At 34.2% G+C, this 18,731-nt stretch overlaps 1 protein-coding gene across 2 annotated transcripts in view; it reads left to right on the top strand.

Annotated features, from left to right (window-relative positions):
• Positions 1-18,731, top strand: part of pths (probable ATP-dependent RNA helicase DDX47) — a 46,761-nt gene that overhangs the window by 7,858 nt on the left and 20,172 nt on the right. Inside the window, exons 3-5 of one of the 2 annotated variants that reach the window (XM_076452946.1) lie at positions 229-417; positions 9,432-9,503; positions 10,037-10,107. In XM_076452946.1, coding sequence (XP_076309061.1) covers positions 229-417; positions 9,432-9,503; positions 10,037-10,107 — 332 coding nt within the window. The remainder of the gene's footprint in view (positions 1-228; positions 418-9,431; positions 9,504-10,036; positions 10,108-18,731) is intronic. The other variant, XM_076452947.1, reaches the window with a different exon arrangement.

Here is an 18,731-nt window from a genome sequence, read left to right as displayed (position 1 = left end):
AGTAATAGTGACTAATTACTTTTGAACAAATTTATATTATTGAAAGAGGAAGGAAAATCTCTTAAGAACAACATTTTACTTTCACATTTGCTTAGAACTTAATACATTTTAAATTATTTTACCTTAGTATCACTTGTTAGTTTCTGATGAAGCTGAATGATTTATATAGAAAAAAAGTGACAAGTTTATAGTTATGTAACATCAAGTTTTGAATTTTTTTTCATGAAGGAAAAGACATCATTGGTTTGGCTGAAACAGGATCAGGAAAAACTGGAGCTTTTGCTCTTCCTATTCTTCAGGCTCTTCTCCAGAACCCTCAACGTCTGTTTGCTTTAGTTCTCACTCCGACCAGAGAACTGGCCTTTCAGATTTCTGAACAGTTTGAAGCACTAGGAGCTTCCATAGGAGTGAAGTGTGGTAATTACAGTATAGTTAAATGCTCTTCATAGAAAGTCTGTCTGAACATGTGCATTTATTGGAACTCTTAACTATTTTAAGTGTATGTACTAAGTACCATTTATTTCGAGTTTGGCAATTTTGAAATTCCAGTTGAATTGTGTTAAAAACCAGTAAGTCTTAATGGATTTAGAAGAATAGAAAAGAAAGCTACAAGATTTGTTGTATTTGTCAGAGATCTCTTGGTTTAATGAGGAATGTAGGTTGATCAAAACTGTTTGATTGGAACATCATATTTCTTTATACAGTGCTGTTATTGATAGGGGAGGTCGCTCTGTAGAGCGTATGCTCTCTGATCACAATCTTTCTCTTTTCAATACTGGTTCTTCCACTTATTTTCATGCACCTAGTCAGTCCTTTTCTGCTATTGATTTCTTGGTTTGCTCCCCTTCATTATTCTCTCATTTTTCATGGAGGGTTGACAATAATCCACTAGGCAGTGATCATTTTCCTATACTTTTGCAGAACTTGATCCTACCATTGTGAATCAGCCATCAATAGATGATTGTGTGGCAGTGGTAACTGACTGTATTATACAAGCAGCTGCTCGGTGTATTCCTCAAACCTCGACACGTTTTCCACGATATCCTTGTCCGTGGTGGAAACCTGCTTGCTACTTGGCACGGACGGCTCAAAAATGGGCCTGGGATACTTTCCATAGATATCCCACACTTTCGAACCGCATCGCTTTCCAATGGGCCTGTGCACATGCTAGGTGGATAAGACATCAAAGCCAGAAGGAATCTTGGATTAAGTTCACAACTAGCATATCTTCTACCATCAGTTCCAAGGTCATATGGGACACGATTCGAAGGGTTAGTGGGCACTACAATTCTGTCCCCCTCTCCATCTTACTCTGTGATGGCCAAGAGGTAGCTGATGTCCAGAGAATCACAGATACTTTAGGTGAAAGCTTTTGCCAGGTATCTAGCACTTCTGCTTGTTTCTCCATCTTCTTGGCCATTAAGACTCGGACAGAGCGTTTACCTCTTTCCTTTCGAATTGACTGTCTCTTTGATTGTCTATAATTGTCCCTTTACACTGGTAAAACTGAAAATGGCCCTTCATTGGTCTGGCAGTACATCTGTTGGACCTGATGATGTACACTATGACATGCTGCACTATCTCTCTCCTGCTTCTCTTGATATTCTTCTAATTGTTTTTAACCAGATCTGGAAGGAGAATGTTTTTCCTGATGCCTAGCACCAGGCTATTATCTTACCTTTCTCTAAACCTGAGAAAGATCCCAAGATTTCTTCACACTACTGTCCAATTGCTTTGATGAGCTGTCTCTGTAAGACCTTAGAGAGGATGGTTAATGCTCATCTTGTTTGGTTTCTCGAATCAAACAACCTCCTTTCGTCTACCCAGTGTGGGTTCTGACAACAGCACTCCACCACGGACCACCTAATTCGACTGGAAACATCAATCAGAGAAGCCTTTCTCAAATGCCAACATCTTGTATCAATATTCTTTGACATTGAGAAGGCTTATGATATAACATGGAGGTATGGCATTTTGCGAGACCTCCATATATATGTTTATTAAAATTTTTTTAATGGACAGCAGATTCCAAGTTTGTGTGGGTTTGACACTTTCCCGTTCTTTTGTACAGGAACTTGGGATCCCTCAGGGCTGTGTTTTGAGTGTCACACTTTTCAGTATAAAGATGAATGCCATCACTGAACAACTCCCTCTCAATGTTGCAAACAGGCTCTATGTCAATGACTTGCACATCTCGTGTCAGTCGTCGAACATGAAATGTATTGAGCGGCAACTACAAACTGCCCTCAATCGTGTACTGAAGTGGACTATGGCGAACGGCTTTAATTTTACTCTCTCTAAAACCATTTCCATGCACTTTTGCCACCAACGGGGTATTCACTCTGATCCTGAACTCCGTATCGGTGAAGTTTCACTGCCAGTTGTCCCTGAGACCAAGTTCTTGGGGCTTATCTTTGACCGTAAGCTGACTTTATATCACACTTAAAGCAGCTACGTGTCAAATCACAAGAGCACTGAAAATCCTTCGTGTCCTCTCTACCGACATTTGAGGAGCGGATCGATGTTCTATGCTAAAAATATATTGTGCTCTCATTCAATCGAAACTCGACTATGGATCATTGGTCTATAGCTCTGCCAGACCCTCAGCCTTAATGACGCTGGACCCCATTTATCATCAAGGACTTTGACTCTGCACTGGGGCTTTCCACACCTCTCCAGTTCAAAGCTTATATGTATAATCTCATGAACCTTCTCTGCACCTTCGCCATTTGCAACTGTCTTTACTATATACTTCAAAACATCGTTCCTTACAAAAGCATCCCACCTGAGGATGTGTTTTCCCTCCTCAGTGGGCCATACTTTTTCAGAACAGACGATCTGCTGTTGCTCCTTTTGGCCTTCGCATCCAGGTACAATTGGATGAATTGGGTCTGTCCTTGGATAACATTGCAGAATCCACTAGTCAGCCCATCCCCCCCATGGCTTATTACACCCCCAAATGTGACCTTTCTTTAAGTCATCTGAAAAAGGCAGATACTCCCGATTGGAAATACCGTCTTTTATTTACTGAACATCTTTCGAACAATCATTCCATTCCAATTTATACGGATGGTTTCAAATCAGGTAACTCTGTGGGCTCTGCTATGGTTTGCTGCAGTTCGGTGGTTGCGTGCAGAATCTCCTCTACAGCTTCTGTGTTCACTGCTGAACTGTATGCCATATCTCTTGCCCTGGATCATATTGAAGCTGAGCAGTACTCCAACTGCACTGTTTATACTGACTTGCTTAGTTCTCTACTGGCCTTGGAATCACTTCATGTTAGTTCACACCCTGTTCTTGCTGATATTCAAAACTGACTGGCCCATTTCTCATTAACATCTACTTTTATCCAGTTTTTCTGGATACCAGGCCATGTTGGTATTTGCGGGAATGAACTCACTGACACTGCAGCTAAATCTATCTGCTCTGGCACTATCACTGCTGTGCCTGGTTCATACATGGACTGTGGTCCTGTATTCAAGGCTTGGCTCTGTGCCAGCTGGCAGTCCACTTGGAGTGAAGAGCATGACAACAAGCTTTTCCAAATTAAACTCTATATTGGGCTTTGGCCGTCTAGCTTCTGTAAGGTTCAGAAGGAGGAAGTTGTTCTAACTAGACTGCGCATTGGTCACAGTTTTTTAACTCATTGTTTTCTTTTATCTGGAACTGTTACACCAGTGTAAAGTTTGTGTAACACTCAAATCACTGTAAGCCACATTTTACTTTCTTACCATCATTACAACTCTCAACGACGGCACTATTTAAACATGTTCTGTCCCAGGGTTTGTCTGTAACATTGGACAGTGTTATTGGTGATGGTGACGCCGTCCACCTTGATAAAGTTTTTAGTTTTTTAATGGCCATTAACCTTTTTAATCTCATTTAAGTGTTGCATATTTATTCATTACACCTTTTTAATTGTGGTTCCCTTTTCACAGTTTCATTCTCTCTAGTTCAATTTGACATTGTAAAATGGCCAGAACATTAAATAACTCGACACCAGGACTGGAAAGGCCAACTTCAGGTGACTAGTGCTGCTGTTTGAACTATTCGTTTGAACTACCTGTTAGTCATCCTGGCGAGTTGTTATTACAATTTTGCTGCATGTCTTTTAACACTTTTATTATTTGACCTTTTGGTACTGGCCATAATGACAAATAACCAGGAACCAGGACTGGAAAGACGAACTTCAGGTGACTAACGGTGGTTCTTGTACTCACCTGTTAGTGTTCCTAGCAGGTTATGATCATTACCATTATGCCAGAGAAAGTCCTTTACAACTTCTCATACTCTGCTTTCTCTCTTAACATTGTAGACTAGATGTCAACATTGGTTTTATGCTTTTTCTGTTTTTCAATGATGTTTTGTTTTACCTTCATTTCATTTTATGTATTTTACTACATTTAATTTATTTTTAACTTTTTACTGGATGTTTGGTGCAGATAGCCTAACTGCTTTGTGCCATGAAACACTAAATCAATCAATTCTTTATACAATGTATTAGTATTATATATTATATTATATAATATTATATATTCAAACATCTAACACTGCCCTCTACATTCCCACACCCACACAACCCCTTTCAAACATGTGATCAGCTTCTGGTCTTTCTTTGTGAACCTGACATAACCGAAGAATGTCGAAATCTAACAAAGACACACGAAACGCAACTAAACAAAATACTACTAAAAATGAAAGAAGCCAACACAATTTCACAAACACTTTATTCCTACCTACGTGAAAACCAACTCGCGCACACCACAAATATACGGCATCTCCAAACCTCATAAACCAGATTGTCCATTATGACCAATAATGTCCACATATGAATCGTTTAATTACAATCTTGGTAAATCCATAGCATGGGCATTCTCCAAATATGTAACAACAGCCAGCTCATTCATCAAAGACTCTTTTAATTTCAGGTCTAATCTTAATCAACTTAATCATAAAGCCTTAATGGCCAGTTTCAATGTTATATCCCTCTTTACAGAAGTTTCAACCACTGAAGCCTGCAAGATAGTCTTAGAACTCTATATCCGAGACCCTAACCCATCTATAGACATTCCCAGCAACCAATTAGCAACCCTCATATAATTCACCATGATGAAGACAAACGTCATGTTCAACAACCGCAACTATATACAAACAAATGCCTAAGCATGGGCAACCCATTATCACCAGTTCTAGCCAATATTTTTATGACACAAGTTGAAACACAAGCAATTAACACAGCATTACATCCACCACTATACTGGTACAGATATGTAGATGACACGGTTGCGGGATTCAAATCTACAGAACACATACTTAATGTTTTCAATCACATTAACTCTATACATCCCAACATTAACTTCACATGTGAACAGGAAGAAAGCAATCAAATATCATTTCTTAACTTCAAAATTACAATAACCGACACACAATTCAAAACAGAAATCCACCAAAAAATCACCCATACTGGACTATACATTTCTTGGGACTCAGCACATGAAACAAAACAAAAACTCAACATACTAAGAAACCAAATAAACACAGCCATAAAACTATGCTCACCAGATAAAATTAACGATGAATTAGACAAAATAAAACAATACTTCATCAACATCAATAAGATTCCTCCACAAACCGTAGAAAACATTATACGCACACACCTAGAGAGAAAGCAAAATCAACCAACAAAAGTAAATATATCTCACGAATCAAAAAATCTCGAAACCATATACTGCTGCATACGATCTATTCCCGACAACAGCTGAAAATAACCAACAATTGGCAAAAACTAGCAACAAAATATGATATTCCAGTTAATACCAAATTTATTCAAAAACCAGACACAAAACTGAGGTCTATACTATGTAAAAACTACACTGAAAAACACCACACCAACATTATTTATAAAATACAATGTGATAACTGCCACAACTTCTATATTGGAGAAACAAGTAGAAAAATGGAAACCAGATTCAAAGAACATAAAATGCCATCTTCACACGTTTTTGAACACTGCAAGTCTAATAGACACAACATAACCATAGAAAACACTCAAATATTAAATAAAGAAACAAACATAAACAAACACAAATTAAAGAAGCCTTACTTATACAACAACTTACTCAAAATAAACCAATACAAAGGAACACCTTTATACCTATATTAAAAATAATAAAATAAATAATATAAAATTATATATTCAAACATCTAACACCGCCCTCTACATTCCGACACTCAGTTACACAACCCCTTTCAAACATGTGGTCAGCTTCCGGTCAGTTACCTCTTTCTTTGTGAACCTGACGATGACCGAAGAACATCGAAACGTTGTTCGCTCCTCTACGTTAAAAAAAAAAATCTCAACCCAAATGAGCTGTTTTTACATATATATTTCTCTACAAGTGGGTTTTCTCGACATCAATGATTAATGTATTAGTACATTGACGTCATTGAACTGACAGTAATAACATTATTTACATGACAGGTTCTCAGTATTTTCCAGCCAAGGATTAGCTTAGTTCTGATCCCAAAATTTTGTAAATCTAATTAAGTTTTTAAAGTACTTTTAAATTACATTATCAAATAAGGTGCTTGAGTAGCTGTATTTTAAAACATAAACCTTTCTCACCCATCTTGTGGATTACATGAAATGTCAACTGGTGATCAGAAATGTGGCATCTGGAATGGTTAGTTTTACCTGACAACTGTATGAAATAGTGTTATTTTTTGGAATGTTTTTTGCTGGTCCTTGTTGAGAATATGTTTTTACAGATTACTACCTCATGTTGTGAATGTTTTATTAGTTCATGTTCTTCAATGCTCATAATGTGATTTTATAGATTACATGGTGTGCATCATTTGTGTAAGTAGCATCACATTTTAATTGTTTACAAATCATAAACATATTGTACTGAGCTAATTAGCATTTAGTGTAACTGTGAGAAATACAAGAGAAGTGTGAGATACAGTTATGAGTTTGTAAAGATAAGTGTGTGGTATAAAACATTTTTTTGTGTTTCTTCTGGACTTCAAACTGTATATGTTTTATTATCTCTGATATTGTCCATATATGTATCATATATTGTTCATATATGTATCCTTGCATTAGTTATCAATAAAAAAATATTGATTTTCCAGACACAAAGTTTTGAACACTAGAAGCAATTTCATGAAATGACTACTTGACTCTGAACTGTGGGTAGTAGTAGTTGGTTTCATGAAATGACTACCTGACTCTGAACTGTGGGTAGTAGTAGTTGGTTTCATGAAATGACTACCTGCCTCTGAACTGTGGATAGTAGTAGTTGGTTTCATGAAATGACTACATGACTCTGAACTGTGGGTAGTAGTAGTTGGTTTCATGAAATGACTACCTGACTCTGAACAGTGGATATTAGTAGTTGGTTTCATGAAATGACTACCTGACTCTGAACTGTGGGCAGTAGTAGTTGGTTTCATGAAATGACTACCTGCCTCTGAACTGTGGATAGTAGTAGTTGGTTTCATGAAATGACTACATGACTCTGAACAGTGGATATTAGTAGTTGGTTTCATGAAATGACTACCTGACTCTGAACTGTGGATAGTAGTAGTTGGTTTCATGAAATGACTACCTGACTCTGAACTGTGGATAGTAGTAGTTGGTTTCATGAAATGACTACCTGACTCTGAACTGTGGATAGTAGTAGTTGGTTTCATGAAATGACTACCTGACTCTGAACTGTGGATAGTAGTAGTTGGTTTCATGAAATGACTACCTGACTCTGAACTGTGGATAGTAGTAGTTGGTTTCATGAAATGACTACCTGACTCTGAACTGTGGATAGTAGTAGTTGGTTTCATGAAATGACTACCTGCCTCTGAACTGTGGATAGTAGTAGTTGGTTTCATGAAATGACTACCTGACTCTGAACTGTGGATAGTAGTAGTTGGTTTCATGAAATGACTACCTGCCTCTGAACTGTGGATAGTAGTAGTTGGTTTCATGAAATGACTACCTGCCTCTGAACTGTGGGTAGTAGTAGTTGGTTTCATGAAATGACTACCTGCCTCTGAACTGTGGATAGTAGTAGTTGGTTTCATGAAATGACTACCTGACTCTGAACTGTGGATAGTAGTAGTTGGTTTCATGAAATGACTACCTGACTCTGAACTGTGGATAGTAGTAGTTGGTTTCATGAAATGACTACCTGATTCTGAACTGTGGGTAGTAGTAGTTGGTTTCATGAAATGACTACCTGACTCTGAACTGTGGATAGTAGTAGTTGGTTTCATGAAATGACTACCTGACTCTGAACTGTGGATAGTAGTAGTTGGTTTCATGAAATGACTACCTGACTCTGAACTGTGGATAGTAGTAGTTGGTTTCATGAAATGACTACCTGACTCTGAACTGTGGATAGTAGTAGTTGGTTTCATGAAATGACTACCTGACTCTGAACTGTGGGTAGTAGTATTTGGTTTCATGAAATGACTACCTGACTCTGAACTGTGGGTAGTAGTAGTTGGTTTCATGAAATGACTACCTGACTCTGAACTGTGGATAGTAGTAGTTGGTTTCATGAAATGACAACCTGACTCTGAACTGTGGATAGTAGTAGTTGGTTTCATGAAATGACAACCTGACTCTGAACAGTGGATAGTAGTAGTTGGTTTCATGAAATGACTACCTGACTCTGAACTGTGGGTAGTAGTAGTTGGTTTCATGAAATGACTACATGACTCTGAACTGTGGGTAGTAGTAGTTGGTTTCATGAAATGACTACATGACTCTGAACAGTGGGTAGTAATAGTTGGTTTCATGAAATGACTACTTGACACTGAACTGTGGGTAGTAGTAGTTGGTTTCATGAAATGACTACCTGACTCTGAACTGTGGGTAGTAGTAGTTGGTTTCATGAAATGACTACATGACTTTGAACTCTGTGGGTAGCAGCAGTTCATTTCATGAAGTGCTACATGACTTTTGAAGTGTGGATAGAAGCAGTTGGTTTCAGTTGGTTTTGTACTCTTGAAGTTGGTGCCTGATTAACTAAAATGACTACTTCTATTGAAAGATAACAGTTAGAGCCTTATTACTTTGTTTCTTTCAAGTTCTAGGATACACATCTTCAGATACCAATATGTCTGGAGTCTTATAATGGTAAAAGTCAGTTTATGATACCTGTCATGAGCACATTGAAGACTGTCCATCATGTAGCTTTGTGCTAACCTGAAACAAACATGTCACTGGCATGAGAAGACAGGATGTCTTGAATATACTTGTTCCTAAATTTTCATATGTGTAAATATACTGTGGTTCATTGTTTTAAATATGTAGATATATTGTGGCCCATTGTTTAAACCTACCTATATTTTGTTGCATTGTGGTCCATTGCCTGAAAATGAAGGCTAGATAATTTATATTATTATATTCAAAATTTTATACTTTTCAGCTGTTATTGTTGGAGGTATTGATATGATGACCCAGTCCTTAATGTTAGCTAAGAAGCCACATATTATAATTGGTAAGTAGTAGAGAAGTTTCAACAAAATATTACCAACTATTCATTTCATAAATACTTCAGTCTTATAATTTGTTCAACTAATTTGGGTTTACATTTTGTTCAGAAAACAAAAGATCTGTACACTCCAGATACATATCATCATTATGACCAAATTTCACCTTGCAGATTCCTCAATGGTGGTATAAACTAATAAAAACACTATAAAAGACAACTATTCTAATATCAAATAATTGTGTATATTAACCCTGAGGAAACCACAAAGGTGAAACTTTGGTCAAAATAAAAAAAAATTATTTATGTGCAGAATAAAGATAATTGTTTCTAAAGTTTTGATCAAAATGTGTAAATCTCTCCAGTAATCACTACAGGTTTTAGAAGACAACAAAAATTTAGATATCAAGAAAAAACTGAAATAGAAGGTTATAAAAGAATTCTTTGAATATTAAGTTTATTTATTATAAAGTCACTACTTCAGTTTAAAGCTGTACACATTGAAAGCATATTTCTAATTTATTTTTCTGTTATATTTTCAGCAACTCCTGGAAGGTTGGTTGATCACTTAGAGAACACAAAAGGCTTTAACCTCAAAGCAATAAAATATTTGGTAAGTTTATCAGGAGAGGAAGTATAAACAGAAAATTCAACTACCTGTTTGTGTTTCTTCTATGACACATGAGCCAACTTATGATAACTGAAAAGATTTTCTATTACTTACAGTTTTTGTACTTGTGTTACTGATGAGAAGCAGTAATTTATAATACTAAGAAATGAAACAGAGGAGACTAGAACTGGAATAGAAGCAATAAATAGAGTTAATCTGATGTTAGAAGTTACAGAGATGCTATAACTTAAACACTTTTGAAAGGTAGACTTTTCTCATCCTATATATCTGTCGTTACCAGAAGTATTTACGATATTTTCACATGGGATCGAAAAATTATCTCTTGAAACTACTAACAGTAATTAATGTTCTGTATATGATGTACAAAGACTGTTGTGACTACTAACAGTAATAGGGTTTTAAATATGATGTACTAACATTGTCTGTTGTGACTACTGATAGTAATTAATGTTCTATATGTGATGCACTAAGACTGTCTGTTGTGAGTATTAACAGTAATTAATGTTTTATATACGATGTACTAAGACTGTCTGTTGTGACTACTAATAGTAATTAATGTTCTATATGTGATGCACTAAGACTGTCTGTTTTGACTACTAACAGTAATCAATGTTCTATAGATGATGTACTAACACTGTCTGTTGTGACTACTAACAGTAATTAATGTTCTATATGTGATGTACTAAGACTGTCTGTTGTGATTACTAATAGTAATTAATGTTTTATATGTGATGCACTTAGACTGTCTGTTTTGACTACTAACAGTAATTAATGTTCTATAGATGATGTACTAACACTGTCTGTTGTGACTACTAACAGTAATTAATGTTCTATATGTGATGTACTAAGACTGTCTGTTGTGACTACTAACAGTAATTAATGTTCTATATATGATGTACTAACATTGTCTGTTGTGACTACTAACAGTAATTAATGTTCTATATATGATGTACTAACATTGTCTGTTGTAACTACTAATAGTAATTAATGTTCTATATGTGATGTACTAAGACTGTCTGTTGTGACTACTAACAGTAATTAATGTTCTATATGTGATGTACTAAGACTGTCTGTTGTGACTACTAACAGTAATTAATGTTCTATATATGATGTACTAACATTGTCTGTTGTGACTACTAACAGTAATTAATGTTCTGTATATGATGTACTAATACTGTCTGTTGTGACTACTAACAGTAATTAATGTTCTATATATGATGTACTAACATTGTTCTGTTGTCTGTTGTGAACTACTAATAGTAATTAATGTTCTATATATGATGTACTAAGACTGTCTGTTGTGACTACTAACAGTAATTAATGTTCTATATGATGATGTACTAACACTGTCTGTTGTGACTACTAACAGTAATTAATGTTCTATATGTGATGTACTAAGACTGTCTGTTGTGACTACTAACAGTAATTAATGTTCTATAGATGATGTACTAACACTGTCTGTTGTGACTACTAACAGTAATTAATGTTCTATATGTGATGTACTAACACTGTCTGTTGTGACTACTAACAGTAATTAATGTTCTATATATGATGTACTAAGACTGTCTGTTGTGACTACTAACAGTAATTAATGTTCTATATGTGATGTACTAAGACTGTCTGTTGTGACTACTAACAGTAATTAATGTTCTATATGTGATATACTAACATTGTCTGTTGTAACTACTAATAGTAATTAATGTTCTATATGTGATGTACTAAGACTGTCTGTTGTGACTACTAACAGTAATTAATGTTCTATATGTGATGTACTAAGACTGTCTGTTGTGACTACTAACAGTAATTAATGTTCTATATGTGATGTACTAAGACTGTCTGTTGTGACTACTAACAGTAATTAATGTTCTATATATGATGTACTAAGACTGTCTGTTGTGACTACTAATAGTAATTAATGTTCTATATATGATGTACTAAGACTGTCTGTTGTGACTACTAATAGTAATTAATGTTCTATATGTGATGTACTAAGACTGTCTGTTGTGACTACTAACAGTAATTAATGTTCTATATGTGATGTACTAAGACTGTCTGTTGTGACTACTAACAGTAATTAATGTTCTATATATGATGTACTAACACTGTCTGTTGTGACTACTAACAGTAATTAATGTTCTATATATGATGTACTAACACTGTCTGTTGTGACTACTAATAGTAATTAATGTTGTATATATGATGTACTAAGACTGTCTGTTGTAACTACTAATAGTAATTATTGTTCTATAGCTGATGTACTAACACTGTCTGTTGTGACTACTAACAGTAATTATTGTTCTATATGTGATGTACTAAGACTGTCTGTTGTGACTGCTGATAGTAATTAATGTTCTATATGTGATGTACTAAGACTGTCTGTTGTGACTACTGACAGTAATTAATGTTCTATATGTGATGTACTAAGACTGTCTGTTGTGACTACTAACAGTAATTAATGTTCTATATGTGATGTACTAAGACTGTCTGTTGTGACTACTAATAGTAATTAATGTTCTATATATGATGATGTACTAAGACTGTCTGTTGTGACTACTAACAGTAATTAATGTTCTATATATGATGTACTAAGACTGTCTGTTGTGACTACTAACAGTAATTAATGTTCTATATATGATGTACTAAGACTGTCTGTTGTGACTACTAACAGTAATTAATGTTCTATATGTCTGTTGTGACTACTAACAGATGTACTAAGACTGTCTGTTGTGACTACTAACAGTAATGTAATGTTCTATATGTGATGTACTAACACTGTCTGTTGTGACTACTAACAGTAATTAATGTTCTATATGTGATGTACTAACACTGTCTGTTGTGACTACTAACAGTAATTAATGTTCTATATGTGATGTACTAACACTGTCTGTTGTTGACTACTAACAGTAATTAATGTTCTATATGTGATGTACTAAGACTGTCTGTTGTGACTACTAACAGTAATTAATGTTCTATATGTGATGTACTAAGACTGTCTGTTGTGACTACTAACAGTAATTAATGTTCTATATGATGATGTACTAAGACTGTCTGTTGTGACTACTAATAGTAATTAATGTTCTATATGTGATGTACTAAGACTGTCTGTTGTGACTACTAACAGTAATTAATGTTCTATATGATGATGTACTAAGACTGTGATGTACTAACTGTTGTGACTACTAACAGTAATTAATGTTCTATATGTGATGTACTAACACTGTCTGTTGTGACTACTAACAGTAATTAATGTTCTATATGTGATGTACTAAGACTGTCTGTTGTGACTACTAACAGTAATTAATGTTCTATATGTGATGTACTAAGACTGTCTGTTGTGACTACTAACAGTAATTAATGTTCTATATGTGATGTACTAAGACTGTCTGTTGTGACTACTAACAGTAATTAATGTTCTATATGTGATGTACTAAGACTGTCTGTTGTGACTACTAACAGTAATTAATGTTCTATATGTGATGTACTAAGACTGTCTGTTGTGACTACTAACAGTAATTAATGTTCTATATGTGATGTACTAAGACTGTCTGTTGTGACTACTAACAGTAATTAATGTTCTATATGTGATGTGACTACTAAACAGTACTATATGTGATGTACTAAAAGTTGTTGACTACTAACTAACAGTAATTAATGTTCTATATCTGATGCACTAAGACTGTCTGTTGTGACTACTAACAGTAATTAATGTTCTATATGTGATGTACTAACACTGTCTGTTGTGACGACTAACAGTAATCAATGCTCTATATGTGATGTACTAACACTGTCTGTTGTGACGACTAACAGTAATCAATGCTCTATATGTGATGTACTAACACTGTCTGTTGTGACGACTAACAGTAATCAATGTTCTATGTACTAACACTGTCTGTTGTGAGACTGTCTGTTGTGACTACTATCAGTAATTAATGTTCTATATAAGACTGTCTGTTGTGATGTACTGTAAGACTGTGTCTGTTGTGACTACTAACAGTAATTAATGCTCTATATATGATGTACTAAGACTGTTTGTTGTGACTACTGACAGTAATTAATGCTCTATATGTGATGTACTAAGACTGTCTGTTGTGACTACTAACAGTAATTAATGTTCTATATGTGATGTACTAAGACTGTCTGTTGTGACTACTAACAGTAATTAATGTTCTATATATGATGTAATAACATTGTCTGTTGTGACTACTAACAGTAATTAATGTTCTGTATATGATGTACTAAGACTGTCTGTTGTGACTACTAACAGTAATTAATGTTCTATATATGATGTACTAACATTGTGTGTTGTAACTACTAATAGTAATTAATGTTCTATATATGATGTACTAAGACTGTCTGTTGTGACTACTAACAGTAATTAATGTTCTATAGATGATGTACTAACACTGTCTGTTGTGACTACTAACAGTAATTAATGTTCTATATGTGATGTACTAACACTGTCTGTTGTGACTACTAACAGTAATTAATGTTCTATATGTGATGTACTAACACTGTCTGTTGTGACTACTAACAGTAATTAATGTTCTATATATGATGTACTAACACTGTCTGTTGTGACTACTAACAGTAATTAATGTTCTATATGTGATGTACTAAGACTGTCTGTTGTGACTACTAACAGTAATTAATGTTCTATATGTGATGTACTAAGACTGTCTGTTGTGACTACTAACAGTAATTAATGTTCTATATATGATGTAATAACATTGTCTGTTGTGACTACTAACAGTAATTAATGTTCTGTATATGATGTACTAAGACTGTCTGTTGTGACTACTAACAGTAATTAATGTTCTATATATGATGTACTAACACTGTCTGTTGTGACTACTAATAGTAATTAATGTTCTATATATGATGTACTAAGACTGTCTGTTGTGACTACTAACAGTAATTAATGTTCTATATGATGTACTAACACTGTCTGTTGTGACGACTAACAGTAATCAATGCTCTATATGTGATGTACTAAGACTGTCTGTTGTGACTACTAACAGTAATTAATGTTCTATAGATGATGTACTGACACTGTCTGTTGTGACTACTAACAGTAATTAATGTTCTATATGTGATGTACTAACACTGTCTGTTGTGACTACTAACAGTAATTAATGTTCTATATATGATGTACTAAGACTGTCTGTTGTGACTACTAACAGTAATTAATGTTCTATATGTGATGTACTAAGACTGTCTGTTGTGACTACTAACAGTAATTAATGTTCTATATATGATGTACTAACACTGTCTGTTGTGACTACTAACAGTAATTAATGTTCTATATGTGATGTACTAAGACTGTCTGTTGTGACTACTAACAGTAATTAATGTTCTATATGTGATGTACTAAGACTGTCTGTTGTGACTACTAACAGTAATAATGTTTTATATGTTCTAACATATACTAACAGTAATTAATGTTCTATGTATGTACTAAGACTGTCTGTTGTGACTACTAACAGTAATTAATGTTCTATATGTGATGTACTAAGACTGTCTGTTGTGACGACTAACAGTAATTAATGTTCTATATGTGATGTACTAAGACTGTCTGTTGTGACGACTAACAGTAATCAATGTTCTATAGATGATGTACTAACACTGTCTGTTGTGACTACTAACAGTAATTAATGTTCTATAGATGATGTACTAACACTGTCTGTTGTGACTACTAACAGTAATTAATGTTCTATATGTGATGTACTAACACTGTCTGTTGTGACTACTAACAGTAATTAATGTTCTATATGTGATGTACTAACACTGTCTGTTGTGACTACTAACAGTAATTAATGTTCTATATATGATGTACTAAGACTGTCTGTTTTGACTACTAACAGTAATTAATGTTCTATATATGATGTACTAAGACTGTCTGTTTTGACTACTAACAGTAATTAATGTTCTATATGTGATGTACTAAGACTGTCTGTTGTGACTACTAACAGTAATTAATGTTCTGTACATGTACTAAGACTGTCTGTTGTGACGACTAACAGTAATTAATGTTCTGTACATGTACTAAGACTGTCTGTTGTGACGACTAACAGTAATTAATGCTCTATATATGATGTACTAAGACTGTCTGTTGTGACTACTAATAGTAATTAATGTTGTATATATGATGTACTAAGACTGTCTGTTGTGACTACTAATAGTAATTAATGTTCTATATGTGATGTACTAAGACTGTTTGTTGTGACTACTAACAGTAATTAATGTTCTATATCTGATGTACTAAGACTGTTTGTTGTGACTACTGACAGTAATTAATGCTCTATATGTGATGTACTAAGACTGTCTGTTGTGACTACTAACAGTAATTAATGTTCTATATGTGATGTACTAAGACTGTCTGTTGTGACTACTAACAGTAATTAATGTTCTATATCTGATGTAATAACATTGTCTGTTGTGACTACTAACAGTAATTAATGTTCTGTATATGATGTACTAAGACTGTCTGTTGTGACTACTAACAGTAATTAATGTTCTATATATGATGTACTAACATTGTGTGTTGTAACTACTAATAGTAATTAATGTTCTATATATGATGTACTAAGACTGTCTGTTGTGACTACTAACAGTAATTAATGTTCTATAGATGATGTACTAACACTGTCTGTTGTGACTACTAACAGTAATTAATGTTCTATATGTGATGTACTAACACTGTCTGTTGTGACTACTAACAGTAATTAATGTTCTATATGTGATGTACTAACACTGTCTGTTGTGACTACTAACAGTAATTAATGTTCTATATGTGATGTACTAACACTGTCTGTTGTGACTACTAACAGTAATTAATGTTCTATATGTGATGTACTAAGACTGTCTGTTTTGACTACTAACAGTAATTAATGTTCTATATGTGATGTACTAAGACTGTCTGTTGTGACTACTAACAGTAATTAATGTTCTATATCTGATGTACTAACATTGTCTGTTGTAACTACTAATAGTAATTATTGTTCTATAGCTGATGTACTAACACTGTCTGTTGTGACTACTAACAGTAATTATTGTTCTATATGTGATGTACTAAGACTGTCTGTTGTGACTACTAATAGTAATTAATGTTCTATATGTGATGCACTAAGACTGTCTGTTTTGACTACTAACAGTAATCAATGTTCTATAGATGATGTACTAACACTGTCTGTTGTGACTACTAACAGTAATTAATGTTCTATATATGATGCACTAAGACTGTCTGTTGTGACTACTAACAGTAATTAATGTTCTATATGTGATGTACTAACACTGTCTGTTGTGACGACTAACAGTAATCAATGCTCTATATGTGATGTACTAACACTGTCTGTTGTGACGACTAACAGTAATCAATGCTCTATATGTGATGTACTAACACTGTCTGTTGTGACGACTAACAGTAATCAATGTTCTATATGTGATGTACTAACACTGTCTGTTGTGACTGCTAACAGTAATTAATGCTCTATATGTGATGTACTAACACTGTCTGTTGTGACTACTATCAGTAATTAATGTTCTGTACATGTACTAAGACTGTCTGTTGTGACGACTAACAGTAATTAATGTTCTGTACATGTACTAAGACTGTCTGTTGTGACGACTAACAGTAATTAATGCTCTATATATGATGTACTAAGACTGTCTGTTGTGACTACTAATAGTAATTAATGTTGTATATATGATGTACTAAGACTGTCTGTTGTGACTACTAATAGTAATTAATGTTCTATATGTGATGTACTAAGACTGTTTGTTGTGACTACTAATAGTAATTAATGTTCTATATGTGATGTACTAAGACTGTTTGTTGTGACTACTGACAGTAATTAATGTTCTATATGTGATGTACAAAGACTGTCTGTTGTGACTACTAATAGTAATTAATGTTCTATATGTGATGTACTAAGACTGTCTGTTGTGACTACTAACAGTAATTAATGTTCTATATGTGATGTACTAAGACTGTCTGTTGTAACTACTAATAGTAATTATTGTTCTATATGTGATGTACTAAGACTGTCTGTTGTGACTACTAATAGTAATTAATGTTCTATATGTGATGCACTAAGACTGTCTGTTTTGACTACTAACAGTAATCAATGTTCTATAGATGATGTACTAACACTGTCTGTTGTGACTACTAATTGTAATTAATGTTCTATATGTGACGTACTAAGACTGTCTGTTGTGACTACTAACAGTAATTAATGTTCTATATGTGATGTACTAAGACTGTCTGTTGTGACTACTAACAGTAATTAATGTTCTATATATGATGTACTAACATTGTCTGTTGTGACTACTAATAGTAATTAATGTTCTATATATGATGTACTAAGACTGTCTGTTGTGACTACTAACAGTAATTAATGTTCTATATGTGATGTACTAAGACTGTTTGTTGTGACTACTGACAGTAATTAATGTTCTATATGTGATGTACTAAGACTGTCTGTTGTGACTACTAATAGTAATTAATGTTCTATATGTGATGTACTAAGACTGTCTGTTGTGACTACTGACAGTAATTAATGTTCTATATGTGATGTACTAAGACTGTCTGTTGTGACTACTAACAGTAA

This window comes from Tachypleus tridentatus, chromosome 9 (genome assembly GCF_004210375.1).
Source record: "Tachypleus tridentatus isolate NWPU-2018 chromosome 9, ASM421037v1, whole genome shotgun sequence".
Classification (NCBI taxonomy): Eukaryota; Metazoa; Arthropoda; class Merostomata; order Xiphosura; family Limulidae; genus Tachypleus; species Tachypleus tridentatus.
This window is presented reverse-complemented; position numbering and strand designations above follow the sequence as displayed.